This window comes from Ailuropoda melanoleuca, chromosome 19, assembly GCF_002007445.2.
Source record: "Ailuropoda melanoleuca isolate Jingjing chromosome 19, ASM200744v2, whole genome shotgun sequence".
Lineage (NCBI taxonomy): Eukaryota > Metazoa > Chordata > Mammalia > Carnivora > Ursidae > Ailuropoda > Ailuropoda melanoleuca.
In genome coordinates, this window is record NC_048236.1 from 10,660,649 (window position 1) to 10,684,412 (window position 23,764).

Below are 23,764 nucleotides of genomic sequence, written 5' to 3' on the forward strand. Positions count from 1 at the left end.
GAAGACTCTGAAGAATCAAGTGTAAAACGAGCAGGTATTTTACCCCCGGAATGCCAAGAACGTAATACGTGATAAAAGTTAAACCCTGCCTATCAACAACAGACCTTGTTAGTCGTTCTGAACAATCCAGTTTTCCGCATAGTGAGGGGCTAAATCTTAAAGGGCTGGGGTTTACAATTCTTTCTGAAATATTCCCTAGTCTTTTGAACGGAAATCACCGAACAGAACATAACCTTTCTTAATAACTCTGGGTCGTAGCTGAAACATCTGTAATGATTATATGTAAGTGTAGACACAGAGGCCGGTAACGTGGAGACTCTGGTACTGGTTTTGGACCCTGGCATCTAACTTGAAAAGTCTCTGTAGTTCCAGGCATTTTTGCAAACTGATCTGGGGCCATTTTTAGCTTTTCTGACACTGCTCTTAAAGGTACACATTGTTCTCTTGGTTCCTTGCTATAGATTTTTTTCTTTTCATCTCTTGGGTACAGCCTTTAAAAAACTGGGTTAGTCAGAAGGCTTTTCTCCTGCCCTCAGGATATTTGTGAATTTCATCCCCTGGAGTGCACTTCTGAGAGCTCTCCAACCCTGGCCACCCAGAGTCTTAGGGTACCAAATTATGGCTCTTTCTTTTCTGAGCCTTTGGAAAGCTGCTCTTCCATAATTCCTTAACCCCCCACTATTGTCTCTCTGGTTCTGGCAAATTCTTTCTTTTTTTAAAATTTTATTTATTTATTTGACAGAGAGAGACAGCGAGAGAGGGAACACAAGCAAGGGGAGTGGGAGAGGGGGAAGCAGGCTCCCAGCACAGCAGGGAGTCCTACGTGAGGCTCGATCCCAGGCCCAGGTCCCTGGGATCATGACCTGAGTCGAAGGCAGACGCTTAATGGCTGAGCCACCCAAGCGCCCCTGGTTCTTGCAAATTCTAACATCACATCGGCCCTGTCTTCAAACCTCCCATCACTTTTGTTTAGCCAAATCTTTGTTTCTGATTAGAACTGGTCACCTTTGTCATTCGGAGCCACGTAATTGCCAAGGGGGGCCGCTGAGCTGAGAAGGAGCCAGACACATTAATGCAGAGGGAGGCGGAGGCTTGCAAGAGGCACCAGAGTGGCTGAGCCCACAGCTCTACCACACCTCTTTGGGGGCATTTTATCATCTAAGTCAAAGTGGCCTGGGGGAGCGCGGGCTGAGAAAACAGGAGGTATGAAGCACGAGACCTACCACGTGCGTCACCAAACTCCAGTCGGTTGCACGATCCGTACTGGTTGCTGGATGAATGACTAGGGGGCTTCAACTTTCTGAGATTCAGTGTTCTCACAGAGTGAAAACAGTACCACTGATTTCACAGACTCTTCACAGGGTTAAAGTCACGTAAAAACACACTAAAGCATCTACAAACCGTTAGATGCTATGAAATACTACCGATGTTTATCATCCTAGCTCTATCTCGTCTGTGCTCTCTCTCCATCAGCTGTAAAACAAGGGAGCTGGACTTCACAAGATATTTTCAAATGCCCTTTCAACAACCAGTACTGCCTTATAAGAAACTGCTACATAATCTTAACTAACAGAATCTCTTTGAAAACATTCTCCAAAGACAGGTAGACATACCTGCTTATTTCATTTCCTCACATGTGGTGATGGGAACCTGTAGGCCAATTTTCAAAGCAACCTTATTGTTTAAACCTTTAACTGTATACAGTGAGTTTCAAACTATTTTATGTTTTTATATATAGTATACCATTAGTGGCATTTGGTACTATTTTTCACCCATAATACCAAATAAAATACTTCCTATAAGATTTATAGGAATTATTCAGAGTCAGATATGAACTTCATAAGAAATGCATCAAACAGAAGGAAACGGAAGAAAACCTGACTAGCTGTTGGCCGTTTCTTGGGATCCCACTGGAGCATGTCTCTCAGGAGTTGAATGGCTTCGCTGCTAGCATTTGGAATCAGGGTCTTTAAGTTATTGGGTACACACTGCGGCCAGCGAAAGTTCATCGCACTTGAAAGTTGGTAGCCTTCAGGCCAGTCGGTCTGAAAGAAGACAAAATAGAAGATCTTGCTTAGCCCACTTGTGATAGTTTCTACTCGAGCCCATGTACCCCTAACGGAAAAGCGATCATGTCCTTGTAACACTCATACTCACAGTGTGCCACTGTGTGCAGTGGAACACAGGGGATGCTAATGGAGGGCCTACAAAGAACACGAAGTCAGGGGAACCGTGGGAAACACCCTGAATTTGCCACCAACTGGTTTTATAACCTTAACACGAGATAGTTTAAATGAGTATTTTCCCAATTGTGTTCTATGAGACAGAGATCTTAGAAACCGCTAATGAGAAATTGTCTAGGGGCAAAAAAATAAAAGAAGACACCTCATTTCAAGTTAAATAAACTTGTGATACCCTACATATGACAATATCCTCATTTTTAAAAAAGATTTTATTTATTTGACACAGAGAAAGAGAGAGAGACAGAGACAGAGACGCATAAGCAACAGAGAGAGAGGAGAACAGGTTCCCTGTTCAGCAAGGAGCTGGACTTGGACCCTGGGATCATGACCCAAGCTGAAAGCAGACGCTTAACTGACTAAGCTACCCAGGCACCTGACAATATCCCCATCTTGGTAATTCAAAATAACCATGCTGAGAAGTCTAGCAGTAAAGAAAGCTGTTCCACTCAGTCTTAAGCTCCCCACTGCTTCATGCATAATTACCACTAAATTCTGGAGGTAATGACAGAAAATGATGAGCAAATAATCTTTAAGGTCCCTTCTAGTTCCAACGCTACTATTTTACAAAACACATTCTGGTATAATTGCTTCCATCATTTTTTAAGGCAAAGTGGCATTATGTATAGCTAATGTCATTTATTCAGTTAAGAGGTTATTGAGTGCTTACTATATGTTTAGTGTTGTTGGGTATCCAATAATAATCCAGTATAAATCCTTCCCTTAAGGATTTATATGTCACTGTCCAAAAAGAGAACATAAGACATTTATTTAAAAATAATAATACAGAGAAAAAAGTGATGAGGGTCACAAGAGAGGTATAGGTATCCAGAAGAGGGAAAGATTCTAGCAAGGGACTTTGGAAATCTTGAAAAGGTGGCACTCATGATTTACAAAAATGATCTAAAGAATTTCGGAGGGTCTGGTTTGTACCAGCAATGGTGCTAGGACCTGGAAAAATAAATACAAATAAAGACAAGCCTATGGTCCAGGGCACAGAGTTGTACAGGGATAATGATATTAGTAATGCAGAACACAGCTGAAACGGAGAAGAGATTAGAGCAGCAGAGAGGGGGTAAATTATTGAGGGGCCTTGGAAAGAGTGGAATTCGGTCACGTGACACAGTCACCCAGGTGTGCAGAGCACGCATGCGCAGAGCCAGAAGTGGGGCGCCACCAGGGCCGCGCCAGGAGGGTGCCGGTAGCACGTGGGAGATAAGCGGTGAGACGAAGAAAGTGGGGTGTAGGGACTCAATGGGTCTTTTTAGCAGGGAGGACCGTACCGGGGCTGCTGTTTGGCTGGGGGAATCTGGCTGCAGAGCAAAAGATAAGCTGGGGGTTACGACTTGAGGGCAGGCGGACCGAGAAGATGCCCCAGACACAGGGGAGGGGCACCGCTGGCCTGCGGGGGCGGCAGCGGGGCTCCTGGGCCAGAGCCGTGCAACGAAGTTCCACAGGATTTGTGGCCGGCTGCTTGGATGAGAGGAGGGAAGGTACGGGAGAGAGAGAGAGAAAGAGGGAGAGGGTGACACTGAAATTTACCCTCAAGGCTGAGACGCTGGGATTCTGGTAGGAATGTGGACAGGAACGGGGAACGGGGAAGGAAGCTAGCTGGGGGTCAGAAAACACAGTCCGTGTCAGATGCTGGGTCCCAAGGTGAGGTGAGGGCGTTGGGAGAAAATCTCACAGATAGGCTAAGTATGGGAATGCAGTTCCAAGGAGGGGTTTCACTTAGGAGACTTCTGAATGGATGCAGGAGTCGTACCCATGAGGATAGAGAAGTCCATCAAGGGAGNAAATGGATGCAGGAGTCGTACCCATGAGGATAGAGAAGTCCATCAAGGGAGGTGAGGTGGCTGAGAGAAGAGCAGAGGGCCAGAGGGAGCCACGTCCGCGGAAAGGGCAGGGAAGGCCCACTGAGGTCGAGAGAAAGACTGCAGGAGGAGCAGGCGATCCACAGGGCCAGGGCTGCATGGGGTGCAGGAGAGGAAGCGCAGGCGAGCTGCTGGCTTTAGCCCACGGGCTTCTGTCCCCTGTCATTACCTTTTTGGGTGTCCCCAGCAGCTGGCAAATTTTGAAGATGGTGTCAATTTCACTGGCCCCGGGGAAGAGTGGCCTGAGGGTGTACACTTCCGCCATGATGCAGCCCACTGCCCAGATGTCAATGGGGGAGCTGTAGTTGCTAGACCTCAGGAGCACTTCTGGAGCCCTGTACCTGGAGGGCCAAAGAGCAACTGCCCGTTAGTGCTGCTGCAGGTCTGAAGTTAAATGAACTACTATCACCAGTTCTCAGGTAGAGACCTTCTATATTTTGAATTTCTATCTAGTTCTGTGTGGTAGGTAGACTCCGGCCGGCTTGGCAACTGCTATGGCTGCTGTCATAAAGTAGGGCTTCTCTATTTCACAGTATTTTCTACTGAGCATTTCTCGGCAGGACTCATCTGTACGGCATCCTTGAGAAACACAGGGTGAGAGTGAGGAAAAAGAAGAGCACAGGAGAAAGAGAGAATATACAACCTGTTGTCTGTAGGCTACTTCTTGGTCATGGCCAACTGCTTCAATTCTGGTTTTTTAGACAGGTTTTTGGAGAACCTTCTACACAACTCTTAGGAAATGGTTGTCAGTAAGGGTTGTATATAAAATATTATTAATATCATGGAAAACCATAACAGGCCTCCTTTTAAAAGGCTTTACAGCCCAAGCTTTTAAACCTTTAGTGAAAAGTTACTTATTTGTGACATTAATGTTATCCTCAGTATAATGGTATATTTTAAAAGAGGTGCAATTAAATAATTTTGAGGAAAGAGGATTTACCATCTGGTAGATACATAGTCTGTGTATGGGGGTCTTGATCGGATTTCTCGGGCCAACCCGAAGTCTGCAATTTTCACAAGTTCCGGGCCCATGCAGAGGAGGTTCTCAGGCTTTAAGTCCCGATGGAAGAAGCCTGTAGAGAGAATGGAGAAGGAATCCCAGTGCATGTTTGCTTCTGCATTACTCTTTGCAGCTATATTTCTCTTTTCATAAATATCTGTAACTTGAAAAGTAGCTTGGAATGAAACCGAGGGCTCTATGCACAGGACTTCTTTCAATTCCCACTGATGAATTAAAAATGTACGACAAATCAGGGGCNCGACAATTCAGGGGCGCCTGGGTGGCTCAGTCGTTAAGTGTCTGCCTTTGGCTCAGGGCATGATCCCAGAGTCCTGGGATCGAGCCCCACATCAGGATCCTCCACTGGGAGCCTGCTTCTTCCTCTCCCACTCCCCCTGCTTGTGTTCCCTCTCTCGCTGGCTGGCTCTCTCTCTCTGTCAAATAAATAAATAAAATCTTAAAAAAAAAAAAAAGTGAGACAATTCAAAAACTGCTCTTTGTAATTTCTTCCTGAGATAGACAACAGCTTTTAAATATCAAAACTCAGTTACGGGCTGAGAAAACTTTACAAAAAGAAATTGTCACCCCAGGGGGAAATGTACATATATAAAACATTGCCCAAGTCAGCTAGAAAAAATTTGAGATTAAAACCATTTCAGAAGACAAAAGTCTCACGAGTTCTTACAGTTTATATCACAAGGAAAACACATTACAATTTTTGTTTAAGGAACAAGGGATTTAAGAATACGACCTTCTCGTATCTGAGATTCTGGTGTGTTGCAACAAATATTTTATATGTTCAATGCTTATTACTTTGCCTAATGAAGACGCAGAGGCATATCTGCAGCACACGTTGGGGAAGGCAAAGACAACTCACCGAACGGGAAGCCTGTCTCAGCTACAGCAGAGCTCTGGGGGTGCGTGAAGGACATTCAACACGCAAACTTTCCACGTGTGCTCAGGCACCCCCGATGGGTGATAAATGCCTCTGAAGACCTAAAACCTTCCACTTGTAGAGAGCATCACCGAGAGACACATCACTCTGCGTGACTCTCAAGCTCAGGGGCCACCAGAACTGGACATATAATTCTGTGAATGCTGCTGGATGGTGTTATTTGTTATGTGCTGTCAGTGTGGATTATTGTGACCGTTGCATCCCAACTAGCACATGATGGGGGGAATGAATAGCCAGCACAGAAGAGCTACACTATTCCTTGACAACCTCCATGCTGAAGACACTCAGATCTGCATCTCTGACACCTCTCCCACCCTTCTCTGGACCCGCGTCTCCAGTGGGGTAGCAGATGGATACCACAGTCTCTCCCCATCAACCTGCCCCAAACCGCTTTTCTCCTCTCCTGAATCCTTTTTCCTTCCCAACCTTTGATAAAATATCCCAGTTTCTTGCAGTTATATCGGGTTCTTCCCAAACAGTCATGGAATTGTGTTCTATTTCTCACCCAAATATCTCCTATTTGACCCTTCCTGCTCCTTTTCACTCATCCCTCCCAAATCTTTGCTCTCCTTGCCTATCCCTGCACTGCCACTTGCTGGCAGGCCTTCCTCGATCAGCTTCTCTGGATTTCCACACTTCCCGATAATTTAAACACTGTCTTTCCCTTGTCACTGTCACACACGCACACGGCCTTCCATGGCTCCTTTAAACTTATTTAATTAGCTTGAACTCCTTTCAGTCTACCTAAAGAGATAGATTTATTTTCTAATACTTATCACCAGGATGTATAAAAAGTATGTTCCGATCAGGTAAAATTCCTTATTTCCTTCAGGTTCATTGTTATCTATTCCCATTAGCAATGTTGCACCCTTGTTCGTTTTTATCTATATACCAATCTTTATCATCCTTCAAGACCTACATGGAGTTTCCCATCCTCCAGGAAGCCATTTTAATTATGCTAGCCTTCCTCCCTCATTCACCCTACCAATAAATGTTCCCTGAGGGCCCACTCCAGGCCAGGCACCGGGCAAGGCTCTGTGGATTCAGAGGCAACCCAAATGAACACAATTCTTGCCCTGGGAGACATGATAAGCCGTCCCCTCTGAACTCGAGCAGAACTCTGCCATTTTCACGTATATTGACCATCTCTCTCTGATCGGATGGAGCACTTTAAGGGTAGAAGCCACAATTCTACTTTTTCTAAATGCCTAGCACCATGGTAGAGGCATGATGGTCTCATAATATAGTCTTATTGACCGAACAGAGGTCTTGAATAGGTTTGTAGGGAACATGAAAGAGCTCAATAGTGACAAATCTACTTTGGCCAAGTAGGCACGGGCAACAGAGAGAAGACCAGGAGGCAGGAAGGCTCTCAAGACAGCAACTGAGAAGTGAGAAGAGCAGTGACCCTGAAGCAGTGGGGGAGACACTGAGGGCTCAGAGCAGGAAGTCCTCAGCAAGGGGAAGTTCCAGCAGGACTAAATCCCCCCAACCCTCTCTGCTCTAGAGGAAGGGATGGGTGACTGCGATGTGGTTACACCCTAACATGCACTGGATGTCATGTCACGGAAAGCAACCATGTTTTAAAGAGAAGACACTCCCCTCTGTTCATCGCCAGAGCTTGGTATTAGGTCACACTCCAAATGGATAGTATCACGGAATAATGATGGGTCTGCAGGCGAATGGCTGGCTAAGATGCACAAAATACATATAATTACAGAGCACACAGAAGGGGTTGAAGGGGGGCGCCTGCGTGGCGCAGTCGGTCAAGCACTGGACTCTTGGTTTCAGCTCAGGTTGTGATCTCAGGGTCATGAGACTGAGCCCTGTGTTGGGCCCCGTGCTCAGTGTGGAGTCTGCTTAAGACTCTCTCTCTCCCTCTGCCCCTCCCACTCACGCTCTCTCTTTAAAATAAATAAATTAATTTAAAAAAAATTTTTTTTAAAAAGAAGGGGCTGAAGGTACAGAGGGGATCATATATATTCAAAGAGGGCCACAAGTGAGAAGAGGAAGTATTTCCTTCCCACCAAAGGCTGCTTCTGTTTCCCATAATCCAAGGCCTTGAGAAGATCAAAGAAGTCCTACCTGGGTTAGACCAGAGAGGGACAGAGAGTTTGCTATTGGTACAGCCAGTGAATATGTGTGTGCACACACCTATGTATATCGTTTGCATGGAATGTGTATGGAAAGAAAAAAAAATATATGTCTACATTCCACTGCTTCATTCCTTATCCCGCCACCACCCCAATATAGACCCTATGGCCCTCTTCACACCACTTCCTTAAGTATCCTAAACAAATTAATAATAAATTAAACCTAAATTATAGTAAGATCCAAACTTGAGGCTGTCATCAAATTCAAATGGTAATTCAGTATTAGTCAAGGATGGCCTTTAAAATAAAAGAATTTTCTGATGTGGACAACTTTGGATGGCTTATTATTGGGTGAATTAAATAAAGATGATCAATGCACACCACAGTGGGTGGCTTCTAAGACTCTGTATAGCTGAGTCATCATGTTTGGACCCTGTGTTCTTCAGAGTACCCTCCACCTCCCAGAAGGCCTGGTTGTACGCTCCCATCTTGGAATTGGCTTAAGAACTGCGGACAGAAGCAGTTACCAGAGAGCGATCTTTCATCAGTGCGTGCAGGAAAACTCCTGTGGCCCTGAAAAGCTATGAACTGTGGGACCATGGCCTGTCTTTCCAAAAACTCAGAGCATTAAAAACATACCAGTGAAAAAAAGAAATGGCAAACATCATTTTTTGACTGAACAGATGGGAAAAGTGAGTCATTGGTTGGTGATGGTTGGGTGTGGTTAATTACTCTTAATCCTACCAGAAATGTGCTAGAGCCATTGTTGGGCTCTACTCTGTCCCTCTCAATCCATATAGTTAAATCTTCATTTGTGGTTCTAATCCTCTCAAGTACACACTGATGCTATTTCTCCTCTTAGACTCCCTCTTTCTCCTCTACTTGGGCTAAATTATTATTTCCAAACTCATGCAGCCTTTCCCTTATCGTGAGTCATTTGTCCTCCAGCACCCAAGCCCCATGGCGAGCTCCCTCTGCCACCATCTACAACAACAACAACGACTTGCACCTTATCCTTGCTCAGCTCATCCCATTGCACTGACTAGTCCTGTGATACAAGTATCACTCTTACATTCCAGACCTTGCACCTTGCTTCCACCATAGGTCATGGCTCCCATGAGCACAGACCACCTCCTTGCATTGGTCAAGCTCTATCCTTTCCCTCACTGCCAGCTCCTCTTTAATCCCACCAGAACAGGTGCACTCATAAAATGAGGAGAATGAAGATTCTGGTCCCCCATGTATCTGTGTAAGCAGCTTCACGTTCTGTAGATCATACTTCAGGCCCAAAACAATCAGAGGAACAATGGCTAGGAAAAAACTTAATTGTGAACAAACCCTACAAATGTCTAATGAAAACTGTATTCGTCAGGTGACATATGTTGTTATACCGTATTTGAGTATAAGCCTTTATAACTAGGAGGCATTCATGAATATGTCTGTAGAAGACCGAGCCCTCTGTTCTTTTCATTACTAAATTAACTATTAGTCTTATACCTATGAGTTCTATTCCTTGGTAATTAAAACTATAACACCTTCATGTCATGGACATTTATTTTTCATCTCTATTTTAACAAAACATTATAATTTCCATATAAGAGGCAATCCAGCATAGTGGTTAAGTGTGCAGACCAATCAGGTTGCCCAATTTCAAATCTCAATTCTGTTCATTGTCTGGAAAATCACTTAACCTCTCTGTGCCTCATTTTCCTAATCTGGGAAATGGGAAGAAAACCCTGAGGGCTCGTTTTGCAGGATTCAATGTGTTAATTTTCTAAAGGTTTTAAAGCCTTGCTTGGCACTCTGGCACCTTGCGAGACTTTGTCATTAGTAGTAGTATGAATCCTCTCGTTTATCCTCCCAATGGGGGGCAGGCAGACACAGCTCCATTTTTTGCACGTAAGCATTAAGGCTTACGAAGCTAGCCATGTGCTTCAACTGTGAGGAGGTGGTGCTGAGCTCTGATCCAATTCTTAGCTAGGTACGTGTTCTGCTGATGTGTGCACAGCAGCTTGTAACAATGAGCCCCCTTCTTCCTCTGGGCTTCTGATTCACAAAGGAAACCTGAACAGATGGGTCATTCAGACATCACGCAACAGCAAAGTGCTATGAAGATAAGAATCTTCCTGTTCAAAACTGTTTGGCTTCCAGAAGACCTTCCTTTTAATTTCAGGGTACCCCATGCCAGTCAAATAACAGAGGGATTTTCTCTTTCATCCTGGCAGAAACTGTGTGATGCTTACTTTTCATTAACAACCCTTGGGCCAGGAAAACATCACACCACAAAGAAGGCTTTCTCCCCTCTGCCACATTCTGTTGACGATGAAGCTGATATGAATATATGGAAATAACTGGAATACTGAAACGCGAGGAATTTACGGAGCACTCCTTCCTGCTATGGAAGTTGTTAGTTTCACAGATATTACTGAATTTAAACCTACAGTGTTTTTATGATCAAGAAGACCAACAGGACAGCCACACACAGAAAGGCCAAGGTATGACTCAAGGTCATGCACTGCGAGACAGTGGTGAAACACAGAAGCAGAGAACCACTTCTCGGGGCAAAACACTGTCCTCCCAGCCACCTAAGGCATTTCTGATTGGGTAACAGTGAGTAAGTGTGAGCTGGACATTTCTAAGGGCAGGTCAAGGATGAAACCCGGTTTGCATTTATTATTTAATTCCAGCAAAGTACATACGTTCTGGCATTGCTCAATCAGCACCAAGTGCAGTCACGTTTTCATTCCCTACAGGGGAGAGTACTCGGTGACACGAACTACGGCTATAGCAACTGCCTGCAGCACGGCTCTCCCCTCTCCAAGGATGCCACTCCCTGGGGGCAGAATGCACCTTCTCGCAGTGAGAACAAGCTAACAAGACACATCTGAGAAGCGCTTCAGATGATTTTTTTTTCCATTACCGGAAGAAAGGGATAGTATGGAGTTACGTGTGCACTGAAACAAAGGCAAGTCAATACTGTACAAAAACCAACCATTATAACGTTTCCGAAAATCATTTATCAATGAAAATGAGATGGGACCTGTAAAATTAATATCCTTCCCCCTACAATTATCATCACTGGTTTGTTCACCTCTGATTCTCTGGTTCTCTTTGAGAAAAGACAGGTTTTTCTAGTAAAGCATGGCAAATGGGCACCGATCCCCGAGCTAACCTCCCCCCTACTACTCTGTTGCAGTGGGGCCTTTGGCAGGTCTTTCAGCCTCTCTGAACATCAGTTTCATCTTCTTTGGAAGAAACAGATGCCATCTGTCCTTGCTAACTGAGAAGGTGGCAAGGAAATAAGTCGGGTGACAGAGGAAATGTTATGAAGCTCAAACTAGACCTGGGCACTTAACAGCTGGGGGAAAGCATCTACAAGAATCTTTGGTAATAGCGATGGCTCTGGGGTTGCAAAAACAGAGGTGCGCTAACTTAGTCCATGACCTAAGCCTTCCCTTGCACCATCTTCATACACGATCTGAGTGTCCAAGGGGTGTGAGGGAAACTGTGCGTAGTTTCCAAGAGCTGTGGTGTCACAACAGTATCTGGATGCTGCATTACTGTATACAAATACGCATGTGTGTGTGCCCACAGACGTGCATTTGTGGGTGTGGGTGTGTGCCTGTGGGGGGGGGAGCAGCATACACACAGGTATGTGGGCTCGCGTATGCGTATGCCCATGCGTGAGGCACATGTGTGAGTGTGTGAGTTCATTTGATGGGGTTAGGTAGAGACCCAAGCAAAAAGACTACAAGTCCTTTCTGGCAACAGATACCTGAGTCTCACGAAAAGCAACTAAAGGAAAAGAAGAGAAAGCCAATGAATGTTCACTTTCTTTGAGGTCCACTACTCAGTTTCCAGGACTGAGCAAACAGCCCGAGTAACGGAGACATTATGTGACTGTGCCTGTGTGAAAACATTCTGGCCGACCTTTCTCTTTTGAGAATCTCTTTGATTTCTCATCACTTTCTTTTGCTGGGCTCTTAAATCCAGTAAGTTACCCTTCTCCCCCTATTTGTGCCTCAGACGCCATACCAGTTTTTCATGTTTTGCAAATTCCATCCCTTGTGAATTCCATCCCGGTGACTGAAGGCTCCATTGAAGCCAGCAGAATCGGGCTGACTTTTTACTAAAAACTTCCTACAGGAATTGGTTCACAAGTGGACTCAGTCTTGCATATTACTCACTGATGACTCAGCATGTGCCTGAGGCTGACATGGATTTGCATAGATAGCCGCTAACCGAGGGGCCTCTTAGAGGTTAAAGAGCGGGCTGGGAAGGATCCCAGATGAACCGGGCCACTGGCTGAGGCACGGTATCTTTTCTACTCACTGCCAATTTGTGTTAAGTCTGCACTGACCGTATTATCAAAGGGCTTCCGCCCGGGTTCCTTATTCGGTAATGGAACTCATCTGTTGGTGCAATATTTGCAATGGCAACAACATCTTTAGGCTGGGGGTGAATGGCTTTCTGCCTGTGTAAGATCAACTGCTTGGCCCATCTGTCTTCAAAGTTAAAGTGACTCCTGGCTCCACTGGTGAACACGCCCATCCCAGGGCTCTAGGTCCACAAGAAGCTGGGGGTCTGCGTCTAGTTAGTAGCAGAGGCTTAGTGGCGAAGGTGTTTGCTGGAAAATACAGTTTCAGAGTCATTGTTACTTAACACCTTTCAAAAGCTCAGCTAAGGACAACAGTATTGGAGGATTTCCCAAAGGGTATATGGCCATCCATTCCTGTAGATATTCTAAATCTCTCCTTGGACGACCCAGACCGTCACTACAGTGAATCACACTGGGCCCAGTAGGACTGTTTTCTCTGATCAGGTGATAGAACTGGCCTAGAATGAGGGTTATGACAGGAAACTGCCCTATGCAAACTATCACTGTTTATCACGAAGTCACTGATAAATCTAGTAAGGATCCACGAGAGAAGCCTCTTTGGTCTTAGTTCCAAGAATAGTTCTAGTTCTCTTGGGAAACTGGACTGTTTTTACTGGTGGTGAGGGAACTATGTTGGATACAATTGGTCATGTTTCACATTTTGCATTGTCAGAAAGCAAGCTCACATAAGAACTAGCAAGAAGATCGGTAGGAGAAGGAAGGGAAGAATGAAGGGGGGTAAACATAAGGGGGAATGAACCACGAGAGACTATGGACTCTGGGAAACAAACTGAGGGCTTCAGAGGGGAGGGGGATGGGGGATTGGGATAGGCTGGTGATGGGTACTAAGGAGGGCATGTATTGCATGGTGCACTGGGTGTTACACGCAAACAATCATGGATCTCTACATCAAAAACTAAGGACGTACTATATGGTGACTAACATAACATAATAAAAATTTATTATAAAAAAAAAGAAAGAAAGCTCAGAATCAAATCTGTAGCCTATTTCTTTTACTTAAATAGAACTTGCAGACGTGCATTTTGCAGGTTAACTTCCCCTCTAGCTATATCCATACCTTGTTTTACCTTCATCTTTTCCTTTCTTTGCTAATTTTTAAGTGATTTTATTTTCCTGTGTTGAATAAATTTTGTTAGGCCATTTTAGAACACTTTTGAACTGAAATATGATACATCAGGAAAATGAGAAGCCACGGTAAAGCAGCAGCAGATTACACACAATACGTGAAATGTCTCTGAATTCTAATCTCAGGTGTCTTAATACACCAGCTAATGGGCAGGAATAACTTTTAGATCTATAACCAATGAGCTTAATGTTAAAGCCTAAAGAAGAAGAACACGCAGACATGATAAATAATGAGAAAAATTCAGAAATCAAGTTACAAAAGAGAACACATCCCAAACCCCACTGTCAGCCTCTCAACCCGTCAACCTCTTCTGGGAGGTAGTCACAAAAGACCCTGATGCTTCCCCTGTCCCTTCTGCCTGATGACAACATGTCACTGCTGTTAAAAAGTACAAGACTCCAAATCACCTACCGTGTTTGTGAATAAATGCAAGTCCTTGTAATATCTGGTACATGATATTCCTTATAGCAGATTCAGGAAACAACTTATTTCTGGATGGGAGAGAGGAGGAAAAAAGTTATGAATCTAGATTTACATATGCCAACAAATACTCTATGTTCCTGTTCTTTTGGTTATACGGTAAGATTTTAAGAAAACATTTGCTCACACACTAATGTGACCAGATCCTTTGATCATAAAGACCAAAGAAAAGCAACCATTTGTCCATACAAGACAGCTACCCTGTAAACACGGGAGTATTGGTATATTGGTAATTGGTATGTTCAGTTATGTTACAAAGAAGAAAAGATTACAAATTTTATGGTAACTGCCCCCCCCAATCCCTCTGATCATATAAAAATCTTCTCTCTCCATAATATACAATAAAACTTTTAAAAAATTTTAATGGGAAAAACATTTTTTAATGGGGAAAATCCGAGGTCTTCCAGATGAAGTCCTTATGAAATGTAGCGGATAGTAGGGGATAGTGCCGTATCCCCCCTGGTTGGGCAAACCACATAGCTTCACTGTTGTTAGTGACAATGAAGACCGTGTTTGTTGGCTGAGTTCACTCAGAGAGAAGCTGGGAATGGCGCTCGCTCGCCACTGGGAAAATATGCTCAAGAATTTCCACGTGGTTCCCTTTCAAAGTTCAAAATTACCATCGCAGGTAAGTTTGTTACTAGTTTCCTCTTCCCAGCACACAAGCCCCTGAGCACTGTACAAGAAAGGAGGTGCAGTAAACCTCCAAGTTCTCAATGGAGGTCTCAGAATAAACGAGGCCGTTACTCCCTGACCTGCAATCGCTTTGCCCATACGTCCTTGTGGGAATGGAGAGCTGCGGAGTATCTGTTCAATCTCTGAGCTTCTCTGGGTGAATAACCCGTTGAAACATGAAAACGGCTGCATTGAAAGCAGCGTCTCTGAAGCCATCACGAGGCCTCTCGAGTTAGAATGTGGGCTGGGCCCTTCATCTACTGGGCAGCTTTCAACAGGGAAGCCTAAGCAGTGTTAACTGTAACAGACAAAAGCAAAAAGAAAACACATCTACTTTGCGATATTTACTTCTAAGATCATGATGACCAAACTGTACCTTTCTTTAATGAGTTGGTAAAGGTTTTCCTTCATGTACTCGAAGATAAAATAAAGATGATCATTTTCCCTGATAACTTCTTTTAATTTTACTACGTTGGCATGGTTGAGCTTCTTTAAAGACTGAAAGGTGAGGGGGAGAAACAGAAAAAAATGAGAGAAAATCTGTTGTTGGAAAAGAAAAGCAATCGCACATATACTTCGGAAGAAACATCTCATTCTAGAACCATGGAAATGCCACGATTCCTATCTTACTGACAATAAATGGTATTTATCTGAAGTCAATAATCACTTTATGTAGAAAAACTATTTTGATTAGCTGACTAGCAAGTAAGTACTTGACCACTGCGGGTATTTCTGGCTGCGGCTGCACCAGGCAATGGGCCAGGGCTATTTTAGGCGCGCTCCCTCCAGATGATGGAATTCATGACATGAAAATGGCCAGAAGAGAACCAATGGGAAGCTAAAGCTTTGATTGTTCCAGTATTAGAGAAGGCAGCTGCTCTGGGCCGAGATGACCAGCTAACAGTCTGCAGACCCTTTGAACAGGAAATTGTTCACATAGACAGAGGCTGATAGCCTGAGGCTCTCAACTTCCGTCTGACTCATGTGTGTCCATGAGTCAGTCCTTACGATGGGAGTTTCATTTATTTTTTAATATTTTATTTAAATTCAAGTTAGTTAACATATGGTGTAGTATTGGGTTTCAGGAGTGGTATTTAGTGAGTCGTCACTCACATACAACACCCAGTGCTCATCCCAACAAGTGCCCTCTTTAATTCCCATCACCCATTTAGCCCGTCCTGCCACCGACCTGAGTTTTAAAGGAGAAAGGAGGAAGAGGAGAAATCTCATTGCAAAGCCCCCCTACACCCCCCACTGTGAGACGGGAGACAGAGCTCTGCTTCTAAGAACAGCAAAGGCAAAAAAGTCAGGCGGGTGATGAGAATCAAGAGGGTGGCTCAGAAAGTGGGGCGTGACCTGATTCTTTATCGTTGCAAACGTGCAGTTTTCCTGTTCCTGCCGCATCCACGTGAGCACGGCCACGTGTAAACTTTTTTTCTGTTTGCATCACTAGTTCTGTTGATGACGAGCAAGAGCACTTTCGTATTCGTGAGCAGAGATCCTGTTCACGTACGACAGCCGGAGAAACTGTGGCTTTGCTCACCAGATGGTCAGAATTTGATTAACAGTCTCCTTCAAGGGAGCCTCAAAGGGCCACTGGCCAGTGGGTGAGCCCTTTAATTCCAAAAGCCTTTTCCTCACAGAGAAGTGAGTCCATAATAATATATTGTAAAGCCCTCCTAATCTTTGAATTTCCTTAAAAAGAACACTCCTTTTATAAAATAAGCACAGTGACTGAAGACAAAAAGGTGAACACGAATACCTGAATCTAGAAGGACGCCCAGTAATAATGCACCCACAGAATCAGAGCTTGCGAATGCTATAGTATGATCCAGTCACTTCAAGCGGCCGGGAAGAGAGAGGAAATATGGCCGGTGAATGAGAACAAAATAAAACTCTTCTGGAGCCTCCTTCCTGAAAGATAAACTCCTGCCAAGGAGCCTCTCTGGCAGGAAATAGTCAGCCCAAAGCTGGATCCTTCTAGAATGACCCAGCCAGGCTGATTACTTGTTTTAGTGAGGTTGGATTCCAGGTTCTCCATGAGTAACCAACACAAACATTGCTTAACTCGTTAAGTGTTCACCCCTGCAGCCATCTTTTCTATTCGCTTAAAATGCATCATAGCAATGGCTGAGATGTCCAATTGACGAGCTGCAGAATGAACGCGGCAAATTCAGTCAGAGGAAAATGAAGTAGGTTTTTTTAAGCTTTTCAAGAGGAGGATTCTAGGCAAGGAGCAGAGTACCTTCCATGCTTGGCCCGACATATGTTTTGAGCGTGAATTACTGGTTCAAGAGTAAGGGCTCTTAGTTCTTGTTTCTGAGTGAGCCTCATGGACAAGTAAAGTCTGTATCAGTTCAATATAAAAGGGATGAATTTAGTGTGGGAGATTTCATGCGACTCATTTTACAGAGAGAAGGCATCTTATTTAGGCACAAGTAAGGTTTATAAGGAGAAGAAGAGGCAGGACACTTAGGGCCGAGAAGCACAAATAGCAAATGAAACCAACCCAGGTTAGCAGTCCGAATGGAGACTGTTTATCCCCATTTGGATGAAGGTGCTTAACAATTAAACAGGGGGCGCCTGGGTGGCTCAGTTGTTAAGCCTCTGCCTTCGGCTCGGGGCGTGATCCCAGAGTTCGGGGATCGAGCCCTGCATTCGGCTCCTCCCTTGGGAGCCTGCTTCTTCCTCTCCCACTCCCCCTGCTTGTATTCCCTGTCTCGCTGTCTCTCTCCCTGTGAAATAAATAAAATATTTGAAAAAAAAAAACAACAATTAAACAAAACTACAACATACTGCTCCTCAACGGTACTGGGGGGCACGAGACACAGTCCTTGCCGGTAAGAGGCAAACAACCTAATTAAGAAGAGAGGGCATGAATACAAAATCCACAGAACAGAATGAGGGAGATTTTATTAGAGTCAAGAGAATGACAGAGACAAGGAACATTAGATATGTTTCAAGAAGGAGTAATCAGCAAACTCTGAATGGTCAATGAGTGTATCATCCACAATGTGACATGAAGGAAGAATAGCATTTAGACGAAGTCAGTGGGAGGGAAAGGCTGTGCCAGGACAGAAGCCCTTCTCAGGTATGGGTGTGGGAGTGGAATGGCGTGGTCTGTGCCTGAGGGATGAGAACTGCCCCAGTTTGGTTCTGAAGGAAGCGCATCCAAAAGATTCTGATGGGGGAAGTGGGCAGGCAAGACACTGGTCAGATGCCAGGTGTATATGCCATTGAAGCCGGACAAACGTGGGTCTGAAACCAAGCTTTGAGGCTTAGAATTGTATTTACCTCAAGCAAGTGACTGAGTCTCTGGGTCTTGGCTGTTCTCAGCAGCAAACCCAAGGTCCTAACAGTTTCCTCATGGGGTAGTTGTAAGGATGAAATAAGACAGTGCACGTGCTGCCTGGCTCATAGTAGTGTCTCAGGAAATGGTAGGTAGTGTGCGAACAGCTGAATGTCGCCGAGATCGTTCTGGGGGCAGCACACGGGGTGGATAAGATGTGGCGAAGTGAGGTCACACAGGCCACCTGCAGTGAGCTGCAGTTTCTGGGTGAATGGGTAAATGATTATTAACAGAAGAGGGAAAAAACAGGAGCACTGGGGGAGGCAGACATTCTAGAAAATTCAGGCAATGATTTCCACGAAGCAGTTGGATATGTGGGAAGCAGGTGTCAGCAAACTTTTCTTAAAGGGACAGAGGATAAATATTTTAGGCTTTCTAGGTCATACAGTCCCTGCCCCAACTACTCAACTTTGCCAGCAAAGCATGAAATCAGCCATAGACAATACGTAAACAAGTGGCAACTGTTTCAACAAAATTACACTTAAACAGGACGTGGCCATTCATCAACCCCTGGTCTAATGCTTACTAAGGATAAAAGATTTGATGAGACCACTGAAGTGAAGGAAGTAAGTGAAATTACTTGGAAGGAGATTCAGAGCAAAGGAGAAAATCCACTAAGGATGTAAAGTGAGAAATCATCACTATTTAAAGGGTGAACTACAGAGCACTTGGTAAGGCAAGAAAGAGGTAGGACAGTGGGGCAAAAGCAGAGTCACACAGCCCTGGGAGAGGACAACACCCAACACCACAGGCAAGAAAATGCTTGAGAAAACGAACTGGAGGGGCGCCTGGGTGGCTTAGTCGGTTAAGCGTTTGCCTTCGGCTCAGGTCATAATCCCAGTCCTGGGACTAAGTTCCTCACTGGGCTCCCTGCTCAGTTGATCAAGGAGGGTACATATACTTATTTCGAGACTGAAGAGAAGGAGCCAGTGGAAAGGAAGAGCTTAGAGAAATGGGAAGGTTCACAACAGCCAAAAGGTGAAAGCAACCCAAGTGTCCATCAACGGGTGAATGGATCAACAAAATGTGGCATATAGTTACAAACGAATAGGATTTCGCCTTAAAAAGGAAGGAAACTCTGACACAGGCTAGGACATGAACCTTGAAGACATGATGCCAAGTGAAGTAAGCCAGGCACAAAAAAGAAACAGGGTATGACTCTACATATCTGAGGTACATGGAGTGGTCAGATTCACAGAGACAGAAAGTAGAATGGTGGTTGCCGAGGGCTGGAGGCAGAGGGGTCACAGGGGTTGTTGTTTAACGGGTTCAGAGTTTCAAGTGTGCAAGATGAAGAGCGTTCTGGAGGTGGATGGAGGTGATGACAGTACAACCATATGAGCGTACTTAATACCACTGAAGAGAGCACTTACAAATTCGTAATATGGTAAATTTCATGTATGTATTTCATCACACTTGGAAAGGCAAAGGACGTTCATGGGAAATGCGTGAGATCAGAATAAATCCGTGGTGTAGTTAATAGTACTATATCAAAATTTAAAGACCTATATTCACAAATACAATAGCAGAGCAATCTTCTACTTTGAGCTATTACCTGTAATAATGTTATTTGCCCCCTTTTGTTGGCATCAGAGGAACAATTCAAACAGAATGACTAACTGTATCAACCATAAATCTAAGCAAGTATAAAGATATTTTAATCAACCGTACATAAATTATTCCCTGGTGTATTAATAAATACCTTAACCTCCCGAAGATTCATGCATTCCTCCCAGGAATAGAACTTTCTTTTCATTCTAGAAGAGAGCAAAGAAACAAATAGCGTGCTTATTCCCAGTAACGGGTTAAACCTTCTTGTTTAAAAATGTTTTCATTCTTCGGGAGGGGGTAGAAAAACAAAACCCCTCCAAAACTAAAAAACCCAAAAAACCCCAAACCCAAAACAAAACAAAAAAATGTTTTCATTCTGAATCTAATGAATAGTGCTTAAAGCTGGTTTCGATTTCTACCAAATATTATACTACCCAAAACATTCATTTTAAAATCTGGCAGTGCGATCAATCCTACATGACAAAATCTCTCAGCAGAGGCAGTGCAGGGCAGTGCAAGGAGATCTCTCCTGTGCTCTTGCTTCATCGCTAATTGGCTAACCTTGCCCTGGAGGCAAATCCCTCCGGGTTATTTGATCCAGACTAGGGCTCTCCAACAGAGCTTTCTAGATGGGAATGCTCTGTACTGTCCAGTATGGTAGCCACCAGACTACACATATCTGGGTAGTGAGTACTTGGAATATGGCTAGCGTAACATAGGGACTTAATTTTTAATAAAATTCAGATTTAAATGCCCTATGGTTACTTGCTACCCTGCTGGACAACACAGTTTTAGACCCTCTGGTGCAGGGGTTGGCAAACTATGGCCCATGGGCCAACTCTATGCCACCATCTCTTTCTGTGCAGCCCATGAGCTAAGAATGACGTCTGTATTTTTAAATAGTTGGGGAAAACACATCAAAAGAAGAGTAAGATCTCATGATGTGTGATAATTTTATGAAATTCAAATTTCAGTTTCCATGAAGAGTCGTACTGGAATACAAACACACTCATTCATTTATACGTGACCTATGGCTGCTTTTACATGATCGCAGAACCGTGCTGGGGTAGAGACCATGTGGCCTGCAAAGCCTGAAATATTTACTGTGTGCCCCGGTACAGAAGGAGTTTGCCAACCCCGGCCTATAGCCTGAGGGGAGAGAACGAGAACCTTATGGGCTAACCAGAAACCCAAGTTTCAAGGTTCTATCTTTCATCACAAGGCAACCACGTGGTCTCACTGGACTCTTCCAGCAGCTCCAGGAAATAGATGGTACAAGGGAGGAAATGAATAAACAGAGAAGTCACGTGATTTCGCCCACGGTCTCCCTGCTGGCTAATAAGAGGCCAACTTCCAACTCTCTCCCTCACTTTCACACTCTGTCCCCAATGTCACACCGTCTGCTGGTGGAATTTATGCCCCAAATATTCTTAAGCCCCTCCCGCATGGCAGGGGCTTTCTCAGGCACTGGGATACAACGGTGAGAGGGGCCTCCCTCGTGGACCTGACATCACAGCAGGAAGGCGGGCAATTAATCATCACTTTGTGTGTGGAGTGCTGGGAAGGAAAGGCACAGGACATGGTGAGAGCAGACCCCAAAGTGACTAATTTAGTCTGGGGGTATCAGGAAGCACTTCTGGAATGAGGTGATCCTTCAGGTAAGACCCGAAGGATCAGAAGAATTTAGCCCCTGGAGGCGGGAGGCAGGGAATATCGATGTGAAGATTAGGAGCAGAAAGGGGTTTGAGGAGTTTAAGAAGCTGAAAAGCCAGAGTGGGGGAAAGATGTCGGCCGGGGGAGGGGTAGTGGCAGGAGGACTGAAGAAAACAGGGAGCAGCCGAGTGATGCAGCAGTGGTAGGTCACATTAAAAATTGGGGGATTGATCCTAAAATTGATAGGAAGGTATTACAAAATACTGTAGTTTGGGTTCCTCTGAATGCAGAGCCTGAGGCAAGGACTTGGATGCAGGTAGTTTGTTTGGGATGTGATTCCAGGAAGCCAGGGCAAGGAGCCCGGAAACTGGGAACACAGACATCAGAAACCTACTAAAGTGTGCATTACTGAGCTGACACCAAGGTGTGCAACTGGTGCTCAGTCCTGCTGGGGGCCTTCTATTAGCCCATGTAGAGGGTACCCTGGTTGAGAGTCCCCCATGTGCTTTTGGGGGGGGTGTGGTAGTGCGCATGGAACTATACACCACAGCACACTGAAGTCAGGTGGGACAAGGTGATGAGATACGGCAGCAGGGACACAGTGTCTGGGCAAATGATTTTAGACAATTAGATTCATGTGTCGAAAGTAATCCCTTCAGATTGGAATGGAGAGGGGTAGACTGGAAGCCAAGAACCCTACAGAGATTATTCTAGTGGTAGAGGTAGTAAATGGTGATGGGTTGAATGGGAGGTTCGCAGGGAGAACACAGAGAAGTAGGTGGATCAGGTAAATACATAGTAGTGAGAATCTAGGGTCTAGATAGCCAGAGGTGGGCATACAGAGGGAGGTCAGGAGGACGTGAAGGTTTTGAAGGGATAGGGAGGGAACACCGAAGGAAAAACAGGTTTGGGGTAAGAGAGGGAAAATGTTGGATAAAAGCTCAGTTTGGGATATAATGAGTCTGAAATGTCTGCAGGGCATCCAAGTGGGGACATTGAGAAAGTGACTAGATATAGATAGGTATGGTAGGCAGGCCCTAAAATGGTCCCTGAAGACTCCCACCTTCTAGCATTCAGAGCCTGGGATAACGCCTCTCCTTCAATAACTTGCTTCTAACCAATGGAATACAGCAATGTGAGAGGAGGTCACTTCTGTGATTAGTTTACAAAAGCAAAAAGATGTGATTTCCACCTTGGTAGAAGCCTCTCTTATGGCCTTCACGGCCCCCACGTCTTGAACCAAGGTGTCACGTTGTGAACTACTCTTTGGAGAGGCCCACATGGCAAAGGACTGAGGAGAGCCTCTAGCCAACCAGCCAGGAGGGACGTGAGGCCCTCAGTGCAACCATGAGGGAGGGAGGTATGGAATGCTTTCTGCAATCACGTGAGTGAGCCTGGAGTGGATCCTTTCCCAGTCCAGCCTTCAGCGAAGACCCCAGCACTGGCCAACACCTTGACTGCAGCCTCAGGAGAGACCCTAAAGTAAAGAACTCACCTAAGCCCTGCCCAGACTCCTGACTCACAGAAACTGTGAGATAATAAATGTGTGTAGTTTTAAACCACAAATTCCTGGGGTACGTTGTTATGCAGCAACAGATAACTAATACAGTTTTCTTTCTAATAAAATGTTTCTAAACCTGCTCGTTACTATGTCACAATGTAAGATACTTTGAAAAAGTACTAGTGCCCTATGCAAATCCAAAGTAGGAATGTGTTTAAGACCTCTGCCGTGAACATTCCAGAGCCAACAATCACCTAGCCTGCAGAAATCAACGTCTAAAACTTTCCTCCGTGCCTCCCACCCGCTCCCCTTTAGAAATTTTTCAATGATGAAAAGCCCAGAGGGTAGGGTTCAAACGATGCTGACAATGTGTAGTTGATGAACTGATGTGAGTGGAAGAATAAAACTTACTTTTTAATGGCAATCAGTTCCCCAGACTCAATGCTTCGTCCCAGTAGGACGGAACCATAGGTTCCATCCCCGAGTTGCTTGATCGTTGTGTATCTATTCATGGTGTGCCCGCTCAGGCCGGACACTCATCTCAGGGCCGAGGCGGTGCAGTCCTGCAGAGGCGGCAGGCCTCCCCGGAGTGTAACCAGATTTTTCGATGGCAGCACCAGCACAAGGTATTCAACAGAACGTGACTATCTCCCAAATACATATTTTCAAAGATCAGTCTTCTGCCTGTAGAGAAAAATGAGAGACAAGGGTAACTGCTAATGTACATTTTAAGTTTGTGCATTTTTATTGTCTAAATCAGGGGTCAGCAAACGATTCCCCTCCTGCCGGCCACCAGTTCTTATAAATAAAGTTTTACTGGAACACGGTTATGGCCACTCACATATTGTCTACAGATGCTTTCACACAC

General features: G+C 44.8%; 1 protein-coding gene across 3 annotated transcripts in view; it reads right to left on the bottom strand.

The window, feature by feature from the left end:
* Positions 1 to 23,764, bottom strand: part of CILK1 (ciliogenesis associated kinase 1) — a 56,519-nt gene that overhangs the window by 12,871 nt on the left and 19,884 nt on the right. For all 3 annotated transcript variants that reach the window (XM_011229565.3, XM_034647937.1, XM_034647938.1), the window contains 7 exons: positions 23,308 to 23,580; positions 19,894 to 19,948; positions 15,219 to 15,340; positions 14,099 to 14,178; positions 5,055 to 5,187; positions 4,284 to 4,455; positions 1,878 to 2,045 (listed from right to left, as the gene is read on the bottom strand). In XM_011229565.3, the coding sequence (XP_011227867.2) occupies positions 1,878 to 2,045; positions 4,284 to 4,455; positions 5,055 to 5,187; positions 14,099 to 14,178; positions 15,219 to 15,340; positions 19,894 to 19,948; positions 23,308 to 23,408 (831 nt within the window). In that variant the 5' untranslated portion in view covers positions 23,409 to 23,580. The remainder of the gene's footprint in view (positions 1 to 1,877; positions 2,046 to 4,283; positions 4,456 to 5,054; positions 5,188 to 14,098; positions 14,179 to 15,218; positions 15,341 to 19,893; positions 19,949 to 23,307; positions 23,581 to 23,764) is intronic.